Here is a 19,128-nt window from a genome sequence, read left to right as displayed (position 1 = left end):
CTCACTGCTCCTACATGTTTGCTTTCTGCTATCTGTGCCACACCCAAGGTCCTGAGACTTGAATCAAGTGGAGCTGGCTTGGAGCAGAGTTATTCATTATGGTGAATGTTGTTTCCATTTACTTAGCAGTTAATCACCACTAAAGAGATGTTTCCTTGCTGACTAATGGCTGGATACAGCATCTGACCACGACATACAGCAAGGGCTTTGTAGTACTGGAGACATGCACTACAGACATAGCTGGGCCTTTAGCCAACCTCTTCTGGTACACTTACAATGGTTACATGTACCAGACAATGTGGAAAACTGCCCAGGAATGTCCTTTTCAAAAAAAGCAGGTCAAATCCAATTCTGCTAAATACAATCCAATCAGTCTCTTAATCATCAACAAAATGTTGGTAGAGGTATCATGAACCATGCTGTTAGGTAGTACTTAGTTTCTAATTGCCTGCCCACTGATGCCCAGTGAATTTTCCCAGGACGTACCTCTGACCTCATCATAGTCTTAGTCCAAACAGGAACCAAAGTGTTGAACTCTAGTGTTTAGGTGAGATTGACTGATTATTGATTTCAAGGAATGATTTGATCGAATGTGGCGTCAAGATACTGTGGTAAAACTGAAATCAATGGGCATCAAGGGGAAACATTCCAATGGCTGGAGTCATACGGTGCACAGAGGAAGATAGTTGTTGTTGCATATCAATCATCTCAGCTCCAGGACATCACTGCAGGAGTTCCTCAGGCAAGTTTTCTAGGCCCAGCCCCAATCAGCTCCTTCATCAATGACCTTATTTTAAGATCAGAAGTGGGGATGATCACTGATGATTATATAATGTTCAATTCTATTTGCAACTCATCAACAAATGAAGAAGCCTGTGCAGCAAGACCGAGACAACATTCAGGCATGGACTGATAAGAGGCAAGTAACATTTGTGCCAGTGAAGTGCGAGTCAATGACCATCTCCAACAAGAGGGATCCCACCACAGTCATTGGTTGATGCACTACGCTCCACTTGTCTGGCTGAGTGCAGATCCACCAATAGTCAAAAGCTTGATAGAAACCGCATGATTGGTACCCTGTTGCCGATCCTAAATGTCCATTTTGTCCACCTGTGCATTTCAGCTGCAGTGTGTGCCATCAACAAAGTGCACTACAGTTATTCAACTGGGCTGCTCCAGCAGCATCTCCCAGACCAGTGACTACCCTGAAGGACAAGGACAGCGGGTGCATGGCAACACCACCATCTGCAGATTCCCCTCCATCCCTTCATCACCGCTGAGTCTAAACGCTGGAGCTCCTTCCCCATTGGCACTTTGGGAATATCTTCATCAGAAGGACTGCAACTGTTAAGGAAAGCAGCTCACCAACACCTTCTCGAGGAGAGTTGGGGATGGATTATAAGTGCTCGCCTTACCAGTGCCACCACATCACGGAAAATGAATAAAAATCATTACTACTAATTTTAAGGTGGCCAGTGTAGTCCAGGACAGTGTCTAATGTCAAATAACGATAGGGAAAGATTTGATTTTTCTGAAGTACATTTCCCATGTATCCTGGAGTATGCTTATTAATAATCAGTTGCTTGAACAATTGAAATTAACAGATTTTAAGTTATTTCTTATTTTTAAAAGAGTTTATTTTCAGATTCCAAGTGAACAGCAGCTTAATATTATGCTCGTGCATCAACCCTGGAAATGTGCCTAGGGTTATGGGTTTCTTGCACATCCAATAGAAACATGGCATGGATGTGCAATGCTCAGAAAGGTGTTGAACCTTCTGCTTTCTCTGCTTGTTGATCCTCAGTTGTTTCACTCAGTGCACCTTCCTCAAGCTCCTCTATTATTGAAGTAAATTCATGCAGTCAGTTTAACCTGCACCATCCGTCCCTGAATAACTACAGTTGCTACATCTTGCTCAACAGGAGTCCCAGTGTGTAGAATCATAGAATGCTTCATTTGCAAATATTTATCCAATTTCCTTCTGAAAATTGCTGTTGAATCTGTCCCTGCATTACATACAAAGGAGTTTATTCCAAATCCTCCTAACTCACTGCATAATAAAAAAAATCATCCACATGTCCAAAGTTCATTTGTGAATTACTTTCGATACATGTCCTGTAATTACTAAGCCTCCTGTCAGCCCAGTTCTCTGTAAATATTCTCTCAAAGCCGTCTTCATGAAGGTTGTTGCTGAGGCAGCCATTCAACAGGTCCAATAATGGGATCATGGTTGTTCTGAGCAACAGATTGTGTCATCAGATTATTGAAGCTGGAAGGACATAACATTTCAAGCTTTACATCTACACCCACAGGTAGACATAAAAGTTTCCATGCATTTCAGAGATCTCCAACCATCCTGGCCAGTGTTTTATCCCTGGATCAATATCACTGAAAAAACATATTTGAGGTCATCATCATTTTATTATTGCTGACAGCTGGCTATCGCATCTGTTTCTTTACATTAGTGGGATGTGGACACCACTAGCAGGGCCAGCATTTATTGCCCATCCTTAACTGCACTTGGGAGGACGGTGGTGAGCCACCTTCTAGGACTACTTTCGTTCTTCTGGTGAGGGTACTGTTAACTGAGATATTCCATACATTGTAACAGTGAATACACTTCAAAAAATACTTAGAGGGCCGTAAAGTCCTTTGGGATGTCCTGAGGTCACGAGTGCGCTAGATAAGTGAAAATCAACTGAGTGAAATAAAAATAGTATTTACACTTTGAGAGTGAGCAATATGTCTTTAAATATCACTGGTCTGGCCAGAATGTGGATCGGGCAGCCCATTATGTTTACAGGCCAAACTCTTGTCAGCACTTTCCATACACAAGCGAGCTTCAGTGAATGAATGAGTGTTCGAAGTTTGGCACAGCGTGCCCGCAAATCAGATCAGTGTGAGTTGGCTTGTACAGAAACACAAAATCAGAGCGTTAATGCTCCAAGCCTTCTTTATTTTCCACTCCATTACCAATTTTTTTCTAATCTGAACATAGGAAAATATTGCAAATATGCTTCCAGGATGTGTGTGGAGTTTAAGCCATGGTATTTAGGGATTTTGTCAAACAAACATAAGTGAAAAGGGGACTATCTGTGGTAAAGGAGTTGTGTAATTTTCCTGCAATTTTCTCCATTCTCACCATCATACATGCCAGTGTGAGCAGCCAGGAGAGTGGCTGTTGAAACATAGAACAAGATAGGAACAGGCCCTTTGGCCCACGATGTTATGCCAAACTAATTAAGCTAATGACACCTAATCCCTTTTGTATGCACACAATCCATATCCCTCCATTGTCTGCATATTAATGTGCTATCTCAGCGCCTCTTAAATGCCTCTATCATATCTGCTGCCACTACCATCCCTGGCAGCGCATTCCAGGCACCCACCACTCTCTGTGTGGGGAAAAAAAACTTGCCCTGCACAGCTCCTTTGAAGTTTTCCTCTCTCGCCTTAAATGCATAACCTCTGGTTTTAAACATCTTGACCCTGGGAAAAGGAGACCAGCTACTAATCCACCCATCCACGTTTTCATCCAAGTAATTTATATACAGTATATCATGAACAACAGATGTCCCAGTACGGATCACCACTAGTCACGGACCTCTAGCTAGAATAAGACCCCTTGACATTGTTGAATGAAATGTAATTCTAAAAATACTTCCCATTGTTTGGAGAGAAAGGCAAGGATTTCTTCAGAAGGAAAGATATAGAATTTTGCGCCAGCCACTCTGACTGTGCTTCCATTCCCATTTGGGCTCAATCTTTTCAATATGTGTCAGAACAGGGAAAGGAGGCACTTCAGGGCAATCCAAAAGTCAGTTTGGAGCCACTTGGCTTCTGGAAAACATGTCAAGTGAGTGGTAAACCTAACAGTAGTGCCTTTTTGCCCAGGGCCCTGCTGTTCTCTGTCAGCCTCCCCTCCAAGTCGGTATCACAAAGCAAGTAGACATCATTCCAACTTTTTTGTTCAAGCCTCTTTTATTTGGGTGATGACTGTATTCATTATTCCTGCAGATGGGAACACTTTGACAAAAAGTACCTGAGACAGATGTTGATGCGGAAGTCAGCCTGTAGGATCAAGGATGATATCTGGGACGTTTACCACAAGTTGAATGTCCGCGATGCCATCAGCTTTGCTGACCAGGTACTGTTTGTTTTAGACAAGTACATTAACGACTCTGATAAGTACCATCAAAACCTCTGCTGGGAATTGGTTGACAAATTAGGCCCAGGACACTCTGAGGTGAGGGTGGGGGATCAAGTCACAGAAATAATGATATAGAATTTATGACTCAGAGATAGGCCACTTGGCCCAAATAGGTTATGTTTTTATGCTCAACAAGAGCTTTTGTGCACCTTTCTGTTTATTCCTAATGTGTTCATCTCAGCTGCTCATCAATATGTTAATGCTACTTGACTCCAATCACTCCACGTAGTAAGGAATTCCACATTGTAATCATTCTCTGGATAAAGAATGAGCAGCATAAGTTTGCAAAATATCTTTGAACTCCACACTGGCCTATTATAGCAGGCAGACATCCAGGTCAGTGTTCATTTTGAAAGGGGATGCAACCAGGTGGTCTTCATAGTACATTATTGCTGTCTACTGTACCATGCTGTCTGAGGAACCCTGCCACATAGGGCAAGTTCTATCAACTGCTGTCTTTTTTCAACAGGGAAAATGGTAAGAGCTTTTTCCATGCTGACCAGACCTCATGTTACTCTTTTGATTCATGCCAGGGTGTGGTGAGTAACATGCATGCCACATGAGAGTTAGGCAGTGACCATCTCCATTGAGAATGTCTCACCACTGAACCCGAGAGACATCACCAAATAACCCAGCGTCAATATTCTAAAAATCAACATTGAGCAAAAACTAAACTGGATCAGTCACATAAATACCGTGACTACAAAAGCAGAACGAGGCCTGTATATTCTCTGGCAGGTCATTCACTTCCTGACTCCCGAAGCCCTTCCACTATTTACAAGACCCAAGTGAAGTGTGCAATGAAATGCCCTCCGCTTCTCTGGATGAATGCAATTCTAACAAAACTCAAAATATGTAATAACATCTAGTCAAAGCACCGTGCTTGATTAGGACTCCATCTAGCCCGCCACCCCCCCCCCCCCACCCCCATCCCCAAGCTTTCTAAGTCACTTAGTGCATACCATCTACAAGTTGCAATTGTAAACTGGCAGTGTATTCCCCAGACAATTAAAGCAGCTTAACCACACAGTTAAGGAGTGAGTTTTGTCAATCATGCCTTGGTCTCTAGAGGGAGACATTCACTACAAAATAAAACCACCATCGACAAGATTTTGCTTGCTCCCTTGCTAATAAATTTTGGTGCTGTCATCAATCAAGCATTTCAAACATGGTGGACAAAGAGAACCTTTATTTAGTAAAGGGTTGGGTTTGGTCAAATTTTCTAGCAATTCATTATCTGCTGCGGGTGAGAAAGCTTTCAGCAGGCAAAAGTACTCCATTTGATCTCTTTCATATGCAATATAACAATAATCTATGGAAAGAGATAAGTTCACATATAGGAAAATGCATATGTAACTATTAAGATATAATCTGCAAATTGGAAGGAAATTTCCATGCAAAATTGATCCAAGAGTGGAGTTTTAAGTGGGTGACCTTATTTGAAGTGGTTACATATGTGAATTTCATAGGTGTAGCTTTCCTTAAAACTTTACTTATGCAGCACAGTTGCAGGCCCTTCCAGACTAACGAGCCCGCACTGCCCAATTACACCCATGCTAACCTACTAACCCGTACGTCCTTTGGAATGTGGGAGGAAACCGGAACACTCAGAGGAAACCCACGCAGTCATGAGGAGAGTGTACGAACTCCTTACAGACAGTGGCGGGGATTGAACCCTGATCACTGGCCCTGTAATAGCGTTGCACTAACTGCTACACTACCGTGCCGCTGATGTCTGTCTGATGTCTCGTGGCTTTGCTGAATTAGCTGAAAACATGTGCTAATTACAGTTGGCATGGATTTGTAGTGTCAGTTACAAAGTAATTTGTATTTATTACACACATCAAATCCGTTCTCTTTCATTGGATAATTAGGTTATCAGTCCCAGGGTCAGTTTTGTTCCTTGTTAATTAAGTTTTTTTTAAACTCCACCAGATTGGTTATTTTTTTGCAGTTGTTAGTCAACAGAAGTATCACTGCACAGGAGAGGGTGAGAATATGATTTTACAAATTATGATCTGCTATATTTCTTAACACAGTGAAAGATGGGGTAGATTTGATGTTCAAAGGGACCTTGTATACTGAAAGCCAACATGTAGGTGCACCCAGCAACTTAAGATAAGATAAGATTTCTTTATTAGTTGCATTTACATCAAAACACACAGTGAAATGCATCTTTTGTGTAGAGTGTTCTGGGGGCAGCCCGCAAGTGTCGCCATACTTCTGGCGCCAACATAGCATGCCCACAACTTCCTAACCCATACGTCTTTGGAATGTGGGAGGAAACCGGAGCACCTGGAGGAAATGGTATGTTAGCCTTAATCAAAGATGATTTAATTACAGGAGGAATAAGGAAATCTTATACAAGGCTTTGGGTAGACTACACCTGGACCATTTTGAACTGTTTTAATCTCTTTATCTAGAAAGGACGTACTTGATGTAGAGGGAGTGCATTGAAGATCCTGGAGACTCATTCCAGAGATGGTGGGTTTGCTACGAGGAGAGATTGAATAGATTAGGACTGCATTCTCTAGGGTTTAGAAGAATGAGAGATCTCATTGAGAGTTACATAAATCTTACAGGTCTCAACTGGCTGGACGCAGGAGGGATATTTCCTGCAATTGAGGAGTCTGGAACCAGGAATCACAATCTCAGAATAAGGGATGAGCTGTTCAGACTGAGATGGGCAGAAATTTCTTCATGCAGGTTCTTGAATCTTTGGAACTCCGTGCGCTGGTGGGCTGTGGAAGCTCAGTTGCTGTGTTCATTCAAAACAGAGATTGATACATTTCTGAATATTGTATCAATGGATCTGGGAATAGTGCAGGAAAATGGCACTGAGGTTAAGATCTTGATGAATGGCAAAGCAGGCTCGACTCCTGCTCCTACTTGTTATGTCCTTATGATATATTGTTGGGACAGATGTCATCATATGTGGACTCTGCATTTTATCTTTAGTGTCTTAGAACCACACCACCCATCAAACCTATGTCTCATACATTCATTTCTGGGTCAGAACATTGTGCTCCACGTCACACTTCAAACATTTGAGCTGGCAATCCTTGCAGTCTTTTGGACAAGGTGTTAAACTAAGGCCCGCTCTGGTCTCCCAAGTGCACTTAAAATCCCATGACCATACTTTGAAGAAGAACCAAGACATCCACTCTGAGATTATGGCCAACGTTTATCATTCAGACAACACCAGGAATGCCGATTATCTTGTTATCACCATATTGTTATATGTGGGAGTTCGGTATGCACAAATCAGCATCTATGTTTCCTACATTATAATAGTGACAACAAAAGCACTTAACAGGCTGTAAGGGATATTAGGATATGTTGAGGTCTACGTTGATTCTTTCTGTACAATGAATGAGACCCAGGGATGCAAAACTAGTGCCCCCTGTGTGCTGATTGCCATGTCTTCTGCATGCATCCTTGTACTCACTCCAAGGATAGACCAAACAAACATAGAGAGTAAAGCCAGGTACGAGCCATTAAAACTGCTTTCTATCATATAACGTGAATATACAGAACAGCTACGATGCCTAGTAAAATTCCATGCTTACTATTACCCTTGTTGTTTGACTCACAGTAGACACCATGGAAAATCCAGCAGCAAAATAAGAGAATGTTTTTCACCCACAAAGCATTAATACAGTATTAATAAATTCACAATTGGCCTCTAATTGTCATAGAATTTAATGCATTTCATTCAACATTTGGAAATGTTTCTAATGCCAAATACTTCAATATAATTTTACTTATTGTGACATCAGTATATGACTGAGATTATTACACTATACCACATCACATACTTGATGAAAGAAAAGCTTTATACAATTGCAAAGCGGTACATATTTTTCAAGTCGCTTGTAAATCAAATTTCTCTTGATCTCTTTCTCTCTGGGGGTAGTATGAACTCACTTTGTTTAACTTCACTAACAATTAAGGTCTAAAGTCCATTGTTATCACAGGTGTGTGTTGCCGCTGTATCCATAGTTTCCAGCATTCACTGCTTGCCTTGACAGATTTAAGGGTAGATTTCATATCAGTGCACTCACCTAGAGCCTGAGTTCAGGCACAGAACTCTGCAGCCTTTGGGCTATGGGCTACACCTCAAACATTTTCTGTTGAGCTGTCAGCAAACAAAACAATTAAGAGGTTGCATGTCCAGGCAGTGAGTGTATGCACTCAGGTGAGTTGTGTGAGAATGGTTTATTATCCACAACCCAGGCTATGTACTGTGTTCAGTTTAAGAACTTATGAAATAGAAGCAGGAGTAGGCCATTTGGCCCTTTCTGCCTGCGTTGCCATTCAATATGATTACGGCCGATCTTTTACCTTAGGGACACTTTCCTGCTCTAACCCTTGACTCCCTCAATATCAAAATGTCTGTTGATCTCTTTCTATATATTGGATATAGATCTATCTTTCTCAGTCAGCAACTGATCCTCCACAGCCCTCTTAGGTAGAAAATTCCAGATTCACTGGGCTCTGGATGAAGAAATTCCTTCTCACTTCAGTCCTGAATGGCCTCTATTGCTCCTGGGCTTTCTGAGCACTTGAACCAATATCCCTTTAAGTGTGTTTTACCCTATTGAAGCAAACAAAAGGACACAAGTCGGATCCCAGTGCGAATGCAGCTTTATTCATTCTCTCTCTCTCTCTCTCTCTCTCTTTCTCTCTCTCTCTCTCTCTCATACACACACACACACACACACACACACACACACACACACACACACACACACACACACACACACACACACACACACACACACACACAGTTAACTTAGGCTCTAACTATCTGCTCAAGTCCCAAATGCTATCTGCTATGCTTGGAGCTGGTTACAGGCAACTTTGCTGGGCTCCAGAAGTCCAAGGCTCTCTGCTCATCACGACAGTTGGACTCCTGCCTCAGGTGATGCCGGTGCCATCTTCGCTCCTTGGCTGGAGATCTTGAAGTGGGTCCTCAGTGGCTGTGGTCCTCACTGGCATTGCCGGCTGCTGTTGAAGTTCTTCACTGCTGACCACCAGAATGGAGTTATTGCTGCTCTGGCTTGCTGATGGTGATTAGTTATACCCCTGCTGTGACCTTCCACAAACTTCTCTTGGCTTGAGCATTTGGATGGAAAGGTAGAAGGGCCACTGCTAATGAGTTTGGGGGAAGCTTTAAAACCAACTCTCCAAATGAGATAGGTGAAGGAAATCTAGGCTCTATTCAGTCTGCCTCTCTATTTTCTCTCTTTCCTTGGACCAAAGCTTACGTTAAATATTCATTCACTAATCAATGGACCTGCATGTAGTCAGTAGCACCTATTCTTGCCACGGTATCACTAGCATGTGAGCTCAGAGTGAATGTATGGCCCAGCTAGTTTTGTGGCTCTGGATATTCCACTAGTCTAAGGTCAGCTTGGCCAACCCTCCCATGATTCCCAGTTCCCTGTTCTGAAGCTGCTTGTTTAAACCTTATTTTGAGCCTGTGACTCTTGATTTTAGACATCCCAGCTGAACAAATATTATCCCTCATCCACTGTGTTAAGCCCTTTAAGAAGTTTGTATGTTTCAATGAAAAAACTGTATGCCTTAAGGAGATGAATGGTACACAATGGTAGACTTTATCTTTTCCACATCCAGAGTTTACACTTCCCGTGTTCCTCAGTAGCATTCACTAATGGTAGAGTCAAGGGGAATTCATGCCGTGAATAAGGGATGTTATCAACATGGAAGTTATTCAAGCCATGCCTGAGTTAAATCCTCCTGAACACCCATTTGTACTCACTTTTCCAACTGGATTCAAAGATTTGCTGGAGATTTTCTTCCTTGCCCGGGCCAGATTTGTGGAACTTTGAAGCTGTGCCTCAGTTCAAATGACCAACTCAGTCAAACAAAAAGACGGTCCATTCGGCTCCAGCCCAAACTTCCTGGTATGTACACTGAGAGGGACAAGGAGAAGAGTCTGGTTCAGCTGTGAGCTGATGGCTGTGCAGCATTTGATATCATGCTTAAAGCATACTCAAGTAAAGCGAGGTCTAATTTGGCTATGAGCCGGACAGTGTCTTGTACCACTTGAAGAATATCACTTTGGGTAGGGTAAGAGGTATCTTGATGCTTTGGAAGCTTGTCCTAGAATGAGTCCTTGGTGTTGGGGTAAAAGATAGGGAATTGAAGAAAGTATTTGCATTGGCATGATCTGAGAGTTTAACTAATGTTGCACCAAAGATGTTGTTGATTGCGAATGAATGGATGCAGTATTAAATACAGAAGGTGCATCTTAGAAAGCATGATTTCTGAAATAGTAAACCATTCCTCCAGCAGTGGTTAAGCAGAAAGTTCCAAATAAAGCATTGCTGGATACTTGATCCAACATGTCAAAATCACACGTTTCTTACATTAAATACAAGGGAGACACGGCCCTTTATTCAAAAAATATTTATTTCCCAAAGCATTCTCTCATAAGGTAGTTTTGTTTTTGGCCCTTTGTTGAGGTTTTGAAACTTTATCTCATAGATTCTACTGTTTGAAAGCCAGCATGCCTGTGACACAATGATGACCTTTAGTGCTCCACAGATGGTGATGTCATCTGAGTGAAGTAATTCAGTTTCAATTCAATAAATCTAACAATGGGCCTAAACTTAGCGTGAATGATGGTACGGGGAAGTAAAGGCAGGAAAAGCCTTGCGCTGTTTTCAGAACAGTGAATAGCAAAGAATTCAATCAACATTTAAAATGTATACATATATATTTAATCAAGGATCGAAGGTACTGGCTTGTAACCTTTTACTCCAAGAGCACAGATAAATATTTGATCTGCCTCTATTTACTGTGTCATCCTGGTGTATACTGGATTAGTGGTTGGAAAACTCCAGCAATTCTCAGGCTAGTATTTGAACTATTTCAGGATCAGGAATTCAGCAAGTTGGTGAGGTTTCTGACTGTTAATTAGAACCCTGTTTATATTCACTGATGCTATGACTATGACACTCGCATTTTGGCAGATATTCACTGTTTTGTTAATGCTGGTTTCTTCTTCCATGTTATAGCAGAGGGTCCAGATTACTCTGAACAACTGTGAGCAATAAAACAGCTTTCTCCATCAGCCCCAACATACAAAACTTGATCTGTACACTCCCCTAGGAGGCATATTTTCACAGCTTACAGAAAGGCGCATTTCATGCTACTCCCTGAATAAATATTAAGTAACTTGTTTTCCTTCCATTTTCATACTTTACACATTTCACTCATCCCCAGGATTTGCTTCACTGCTTTCTGTCCACAGTCACTGCTTTATCATTTCCAAAACCCAGGAATCCTGTGATTCCTTTTGAGGTTTCTGCACTCCTCTAATTCTGGCTTCTTGTGCATCTCTGATCGTCTGTGCTCTACCATTGGTACCCGTGCTTTTGGCTCTGGAATTTATTTAGGTTTATTTCTCTCATCTTTTAAGATGATCCTTAAAGCTTCCTTTTGATTAGATTTTTGGTTACATGATTAACTATCTCCTTATTTAACTCATTATCAAACTTCACTCGGTTTTGTTCCAGTGCAGCAGCCTGAGACAGTGTTAAAACCACGTGTTTCTGTGTTCAATCTGTCAAAAGTAATCAGGCCTCTTAAGTAGCATGAAAATTACAGTCCCAATTTTCATCGTTGAATGATTATTACACACTAAGAGGCTGTTCAACCCATCATAATCATGCCAGCTCTCTATCAGACCGACTCTTTTGTTCCATCCACTGGCCCTTTCTATAGATCCTTGCAATATTTTTGTTCACCATGTTAAAATTACCCAATTCCCACTTGAAGGCTGAGTGGAATCTGCCTCCACCACATCTGAATGAAGTGCATTCCAGATTCCATCCAACATTGCATAAATGTTCTTTCCCCTCATATCACTCTTAATTCCCTTCCCCTTTAGCTTATACTCAGGATCTTTATCCTCAACCCCTTCACCAAAAGAAACAACTTCACAAAATCCACTCAGTCCAGACCCCTCATCTTATGTACTTCTATTAAATCTTTCCTCAGCCAAAGAAAACAGTTCCACCCCCTCTAATCTATCTGTCTAATGTAGTTCCTCATCCTGGAACTATTCTCGTAAATCTTCTCTGGATCCTCTCAAAAGCCAAATCCTTGCCAAAATGTGGTCACCAGAACTGAACAATGCTCCAGTTCAGGCCAGACCAGTAAATTCCACATCTGCCTATAAAGATTTGGTGAATTTCAATGAGATCACCTCTTCTTCTGAGCTTAACAGACTTTCAGTGAACCTGGACTAAAGTGGGAAGGATCATATCAATCACATTGGTCTGTACACTGACACCTCATGACCACTATTCATAAAATATTCCAGCAGTTGTAAAGAGAAATAGAAGAATAAATACGATTAGAAATATCAAGACAAAAAATGCATCTATGATTGAAAAGAACGGTGAGAGTAACTGGGGATTGACTGAGCAGAAAGTAAGTGCACAAAGAAAATAATTTATAATTTTTTAAAAATTTAAAATATACATATCACAATAATTTCATACAAAAATCTATGTGACTTTAGCATTGTGATAATAATTTCTCAGTTATTATATTGCATGAATTTAATATTTGTAAACCCTCCTACCCGTGGAGATTACTTTATCCATGACTCTCTTGCAGTTGGAGGCCTGTGGAAGTAACACCTTCCATATTCCTATTAGCTTTCATATGAAGTACTTCTGCCTGAATTCTCTTCTTTTGCTTAATTAGTCAGGAGGAAGGATTATGGTTGCCTGGTTTGGAAAATGTCCCCTTCTTCCCCTCTCCACCTCACCCCACTGATAAATCATGTTAATTCTCTTTTTGTGAGGGCTGTTACAGCCTTGCTGAAAATCAGTCCAGCCTTTGCAAATATGAGTGACCTGTAACATTACAAATATAATTCTCAGTTTTGTTATTTGGGGGTCAACATTTCACTGCCAAACCATCTAGGCCACCCATTATGAAATCTAAAAATAAAGAATTAAAAGTGTACAGCACTTGCATAAACACAAAGGCTGGGTTTGTGTAAACCAGGAGAAGGGATTGAGTCATATCCCATAGGTTATAAACCATTACTCATCAAGCCACACATGTCTCACGAAGCAATTTGCACTACTACTGGAGGCTGTCAACCATATGCTTAATGAGCTTTTATGAGAAATTTTCAGTTGACCACAGGTGGAGAAAATCCCTGCTGGGGAAAGACTGACAGAAATCTGGCTCGCTCCCGTCTGAATTCAGGCACAAATTTTCTTCTTGTTTGACAGGTCAAGAAACATTAGAATACAGAGAGAGTTTGTAGTTACGACCCTCTACTTTTAGCTGAGGTGGAGAAGAAGGTATAGATGGGGGAAAAAAGGAATCAAAACATCTCTTCAATTCAGCAACACCAGCACTTACAGCTTTTTCATTTGACATCTCCAATATTCATAGTGATTTTCTTCTGGTAATTTCAAATAATTATTCTGCTTTCCCAATTTGCCCCTCCTCTGCAACTACCTTCTGTTATCCATTAATCCCTTTACCCACCTCTTTCATTTAGCAGTGTCACCCTTTTTTTTTTCATTTTTTCTCCTCTGCTGTCCATAAGATCACAGTTCTTTCTTGGAGTTCTCTCCTCCTTTCCCCCTTTCTCTGCCTTGTTTTATCTCTAACTTTTCCCAGTTGTGATAAAATGTAGCTGAACTAAAAGCATTAACTCCTTCCTTCTCTACAATGGTGACCTGACCTGCTTAGTCTTTCCAGCACATTTGCAAGAAATTCAACTGCATTCTGCAGAACAAGATAACTAACATTTTGGTTGTGGTTCTTCAGTTTGATCCGCATTCAAAAATATCCATCCCAAGGCCTGAGATGGACCTGTGACCAGGGAGTGGGAGACAAGCACTGTGCTTTGAGATCTGGAAGGGGAGAACTGGAACATTACTTGGTGGGTGGTGGTGGTGGGGGGAGGGGTTGTTTCGAAGATGTAGTCAGGTGTATTACTTGGGAATCGGGAAGGGAAGGAATGGTACATTATTTGGGGATAGACAAAGGGTGGAGTGGTTCTCGCTTGGGGATTGGAAAAGGAAGAAATGGAATGTTGCTAGGGTAGTAAGAAGGGAAGGAGGCATTGTATTTGTGGTGGGCGCCTCAGAGGAAGACAATACAGGTCAGGAGATCAGAGGCTGGTGGTGGGGGCAAGGGTAGTGCAGGGCTTGAGGGACAAAAATTTATTTTATTTGCCTTCAGGCCTCCCAGGTCAATGATGCAGGATAAGACCGTGTTATCTGAGGAGGACAGCCTCCAGGACAAATTGGGCTAAATTCAATGCATAGAGAATGATGTCAAATTACATAGTGCTGATTTAGAAATTATGTTGGGATCACAAAGTTGTTAAAAGTAAAAATTGGCATAATTTAGCTCATAAATGGTGGGAAATGTAATTTTCTCTGGGTAAAGTCAAATTTTAATTGCAGAGCGCTGGAAGAACCATTCCAATGTGAATCAGTTTCAAAACATATTTGTTTTGTTTATTATTTTTCAATGAAATATACAGAAAGCATTAATTGTGCATCACACTAACATTGTATATTCCAGTCCTTTTAACTTACCACATAAGTACATTGCAGATTGATTTCACATGTTGCACATGACCTTATAGAATAATTAAAGCATTAATAATTAATCGTAGTTTAGCTGCCTTTCTATCTGGATAAAAATCCTTGAGTGCATTCAAGCAATGAAGACACAATGCCACTAACAGTCCATTAGTTAAGTTCATTGAGCAGGAGGACGTGAAAATTTACCTCACTCCAAAAAAAATGCAAGAGCATGTAAAAGGGCCAGGAATATACAGACACGAACTAAAAGTGGAAACTTGTACTCAGTTGCTTGGACTAAACACTTGTTATTATAGCAAGAGCCGGCCGTATTCTGCGTTTGAAATGCAGTTCCATTGATGTCAACAGAACTGAAAGTCAGAAGCAAAGTCTAATCCGCCTTTCATTACCATATCACACATGTAGCCTGAGTGACTGAAGAAGAACATCTACGCCTTATTTTTGTTTGTCAGGGAGGCAGATTTACTCTAAACTAAGCACAGGGTTAATCTACAGCAGTCATTCTTAGAAAATCCATCAAGTACTTAGCAGAGAACCAGTGAAAAGTCTTGCTAGTTAGGAAATTTTCAGTAGGGTGCTAGGTGTAATCACATTGAGGTCAAGCTTTACTAACAACCCAGATGTCAATGCAGTGAGACTCAGTAAGAGAGATCTTATTTGTAAGTGCATGGACATTCTGGAAGACAATACAGAGAGGGTCCATAACTCATTTGCTGGCAGTGTCAAAGGAGGTACAATGGGCTGGGTGAGGTTCAAGCTCAGGTTGAAAAGTTGGTAAGTGGAGATAAGAAATTGGTTATGGATGTGAGACAGACATGAAGTGCCTCAAAGGGGAGATATGAAAGGCAGAACAAATGAGCAATAAGTGAGGTAGGAGTTGAGAAAAAGGAAGATAGAAGGCCATAGGTCTGGAGCAATAGCCCATGGAGAGCAAATATCTTCATAGTATCAGCAGATCTTTAAAGCTAATCAAACGTGATTACAACCCTCCTGGAAATGTTGTGCATTTATATTCACTTAACAAAAGTGATAAATTAGAAGTGCAAACAAAACGGTGTCTTCTATTTTAAACAAATTTTGAAGGAACATTTTTTCATTAGACTATGGTTTAAGGTTAAAATTCACAAAAAGTTCATTTTACTTTGTGACTTAGGGGTACACGGTAGTGTAGCAGTTAGCGTAACGCTATTACAGCGCCAGTGACCCGGGTTCAATTCCGCCACTGTTTGTAAGGAGTTTGTACGTTCTCCCAGTGTCTGCATGAGTTTCTTCCGGATGCTCTGGTTTCCTCCCATATTCCAAAGACCTACAGGTTAGGAGCTGTGGGCATGCTATGTTGGCACCGGAAGAGTGAGGATACTTTCGGGCTGCCCCCAGCACATTCTCAGTAACGCAAAAAGACTCATTTCACTGTGTGTTTCGATGTACATGTGACTAATAAATAAATATCCTGTATCTTATCTCAGTGCTAAATATTACAAGTTTATTTCAGAAATACATTTTTATTTTTAGTTGTCAAATAGATTTTGTGCTTATTTTAATAATGGTATTCAAATCTGACTTCTGAAAAATCCCTTATTTTGAATTAACATCTTTGCCTACTTTCCACATGAGAGCCAGTTGTTAGTACATTTAGACCTCGTTGTTTGAAGTTGATTGTCAGAACTGCCGTGGGGAAAGGAATACTTCAAAGCTGTAATCTGTATAAATTTTTTTGCCATTGTAAATAATAAGGCTGTGTTGGCTGAGCCCATCTGTGAACATCAGTATGAGGTAAAGTGATACTGCAGTAGCTACAGACAGCTTTAATCCCTGATAATTTCTTTATACTTAACAGCTGACAACCCTCTCAGTATTTTGCTATTTTAATGTAAATTACTTACAGCAAAAAATCATTTTAATGTCAAGTTTGAAGTAGTCCAACTGCTGAACTCTAGAAGCAGAGTACCTATCTTATTTCTTTTGCTAAAATCTGAGTGAAGCTTTTCGACTCAGATGGAAGGTACTGATTGCTGGAATGAAGCCTACAGTACTGCCAGCTGCTATTTTCATGTACTTTACAGTAATGCTGATCACATCTTTATGGTGGTAGCCAAGATCATGTCTGTATAGTATAGCCCAGTGTCTTCAAGAAGCTAGTAAAAAATTAACAGGTCCTCATAAGAAAAATATTATACATTTTCTTTGTATGAAAATTCTTGTAACTGATATTCACACTTTCTTAAGCTGAAACATAATATTGCAAGACATGACTGTGCAAATTATCTGGTATCAGCTGGACTGATACGGTGCTTTGTTATACGGCAGTGAGAGTCAGAAAGACATTGACTGATCACATTTTCCAATCTGGTGCATTGTTAATGACAGAGAGGTTGTCAAAAATGAGTGCCAAAATTGTCTCCAAGGTTGAAAGGAAAAGTAGAGCGAGGATGTTTCAGAAAGTCTTTCTCTATTCTTTAAATGTCATAATTTCTTCCTTTATTTATTTCCCCAAATATGGCATTGAACATTTGTTCATTTTTGTTCCAGGTGATGACTCTGCCATAGTTCAATGCTAGTTCATTGCTGTGAAAAGAAATTAATGATAACATAGCTGGTGGTAATTAGCTATGAAGAGTGCTAGTATTAGTTATAATATATTTGTGTTTTCTTTCAAAATGTTACTATCTGAATTCCAGGGTAAAATTAGTGTCTAAGAACATGTATATTAAAAGCAAGTAAAAGATATGAGTAGGATATTTTTCAGATGTTTGAATGGAACATCTGGTGGTCATTTGTCCTGCTGCCAGTTAGCAACATTGCAAGAGAGGTGAAGAAGCAAGTATAAAAATGAGGCTACAGAAGAGAACAGGGGTATGAAACTGATGCCATGGCACATATTCATAACACACATCTCTAATGGGTAATGCTATTAGCAGATGTTGGCTGAATCTCTGTCCAAAGTTTGAGCTGATAGAAACATGAAATGCTTGCATTCATACGGTGCTTTGCCACATCTGAAAAGTGCTTTACATCCAGTTAATTATGTTGAAGGGCAGCGACTATCATAATGCTTTTATGTATTTTGGAAGTACTTGAATAGCAGGGAGGATCTGCACAAGAACTGGAGCACCAAGCTTTTAAGTTTCATCTTATCTACACCCACAATGTACAGTATACACACACACACACTAATCAAATAGAATTCTACATTATTCAAAACTTCTTTGAAGGTACTATTACAGTCCAATCAGATTCAATGTAAAGTGAATCGTGTTACATATCACCCCTTTGCATTTGTTTTATGGTGAATAAGTTAGGCATTAATTAGTAAAAGTATAGTCATACAATCATACAATGAAACAGGAACATTAACTTAATATGCAGAAGTATAATTAAGTTGTTTTTCTCATTCTCTGGTCTTTATGTGATAACTGTAAATGTATTTTTTTAAATACTTACGTGCTCTCTTGCCCACACTCTTGGCCTAGGGAATGAATTTGCCTCCATCTGGGAACTCACAAACTGACAGTGATCTGCTGATGTCGGGCATAAGCAGGAGGGTGGATGAAAATTCTCCTGAAGTTTTCTGGGAGAGGGCCAGGGTTTCTGGGCTAGCCACAGGCTTCAGCTGGTGCAGCTACTGGGATGTAGGAGTAATGGGGGAAATGGACAGAGGAAGATAGGGGGAAGACTGAGAGAAGAGTGGGTGAAGGGGTCAGGGAAAGGGAGACTGAGGGGGGGGGAGAACTGAAGGAGGGAAGGAATAAAGACCAAGGGGAGGTGTGAGGGAGAGGGATCTAAGTAAAGACCAAGATCTCACTCTGTCAGCTCCAGGTGGCAGCTGAAGTGCAAAAGCCACCCTACATATAAAAAAATTCATGCACTGTCATCTTCCACTACTCTAAAGCGAAGGGGAAGCAAGTCATCCACAATCCTCGGAGACTGCCTGAGAAGAAGATTTTAATGCAGGCAGACAGGGTGACCTTTTGCACACAGCAAGTAAATTGTCTGAAACAAAAATAATACAAATTATCGCCTGATCTGATTTTATAGATATTAGTCAGGGAGAGCTCACTGCCAGATCTAGCGATAAAGTGTCAACTTAGATTAGATCTTCAAATCTTGGAGTAGAACTAAAATCCAAACTGTGCAATCAAATGGGCCAATCTGACAGAGTGTAGCAAAGACATAACAAGTAGGGGGATGCCTGAAGTACCACTTATTACATTGTTCCAAAAAAATATCAACTGGAATGTGCTAAATGTTGGAGACCAGATCAGAATCAGGTTTATTATCACTGACATATGTTGTGAAATT

General features: G+C 40.6%; 1 protein-coding gene across 1 annotated transcript in view; it reads left to right on the top strand.

Moving 5' to 3' along the window:
• Positions 1-19,128, top strand: part of slc9a5 (solute carrier family 9 member A5) — a 170,605-nt gene that overhangs the window by 122,556 nt on the left and 28,921 nt on the right. Inside the window, exon 10 of the mRNA XM_052028713.1 lies at positions 4,018-4,147. Coding sequence (XP_051884673.1) covers positions 4,018-4,147 — 130 coding nt within the window. The remainder of the gene's footprint in view (positions 1-4,017; positions 4,148-19,128) is intronic.

This window comes from Pristis pectinata, chromosome 13, assembly GCF_009764475.1.
Source record: "Pristis pectinata isolate sPriPec2 chromosome 13, sPriPec2.1.pri, whole genome shotgun sequence".
In the NCBI taxonomy this organism is placed as follows: domain Eukaryota; kingdom Metazoa; phylum Chordata; class Chondrichthyes; order Rhinopristiformes; family Pristidae; genus Pristis; species Pristis pectinata.
Note: the sequence above shows the minus strand (reverse complement) of the source record. Positions and strands in the feature narration are given on the sequence as shown.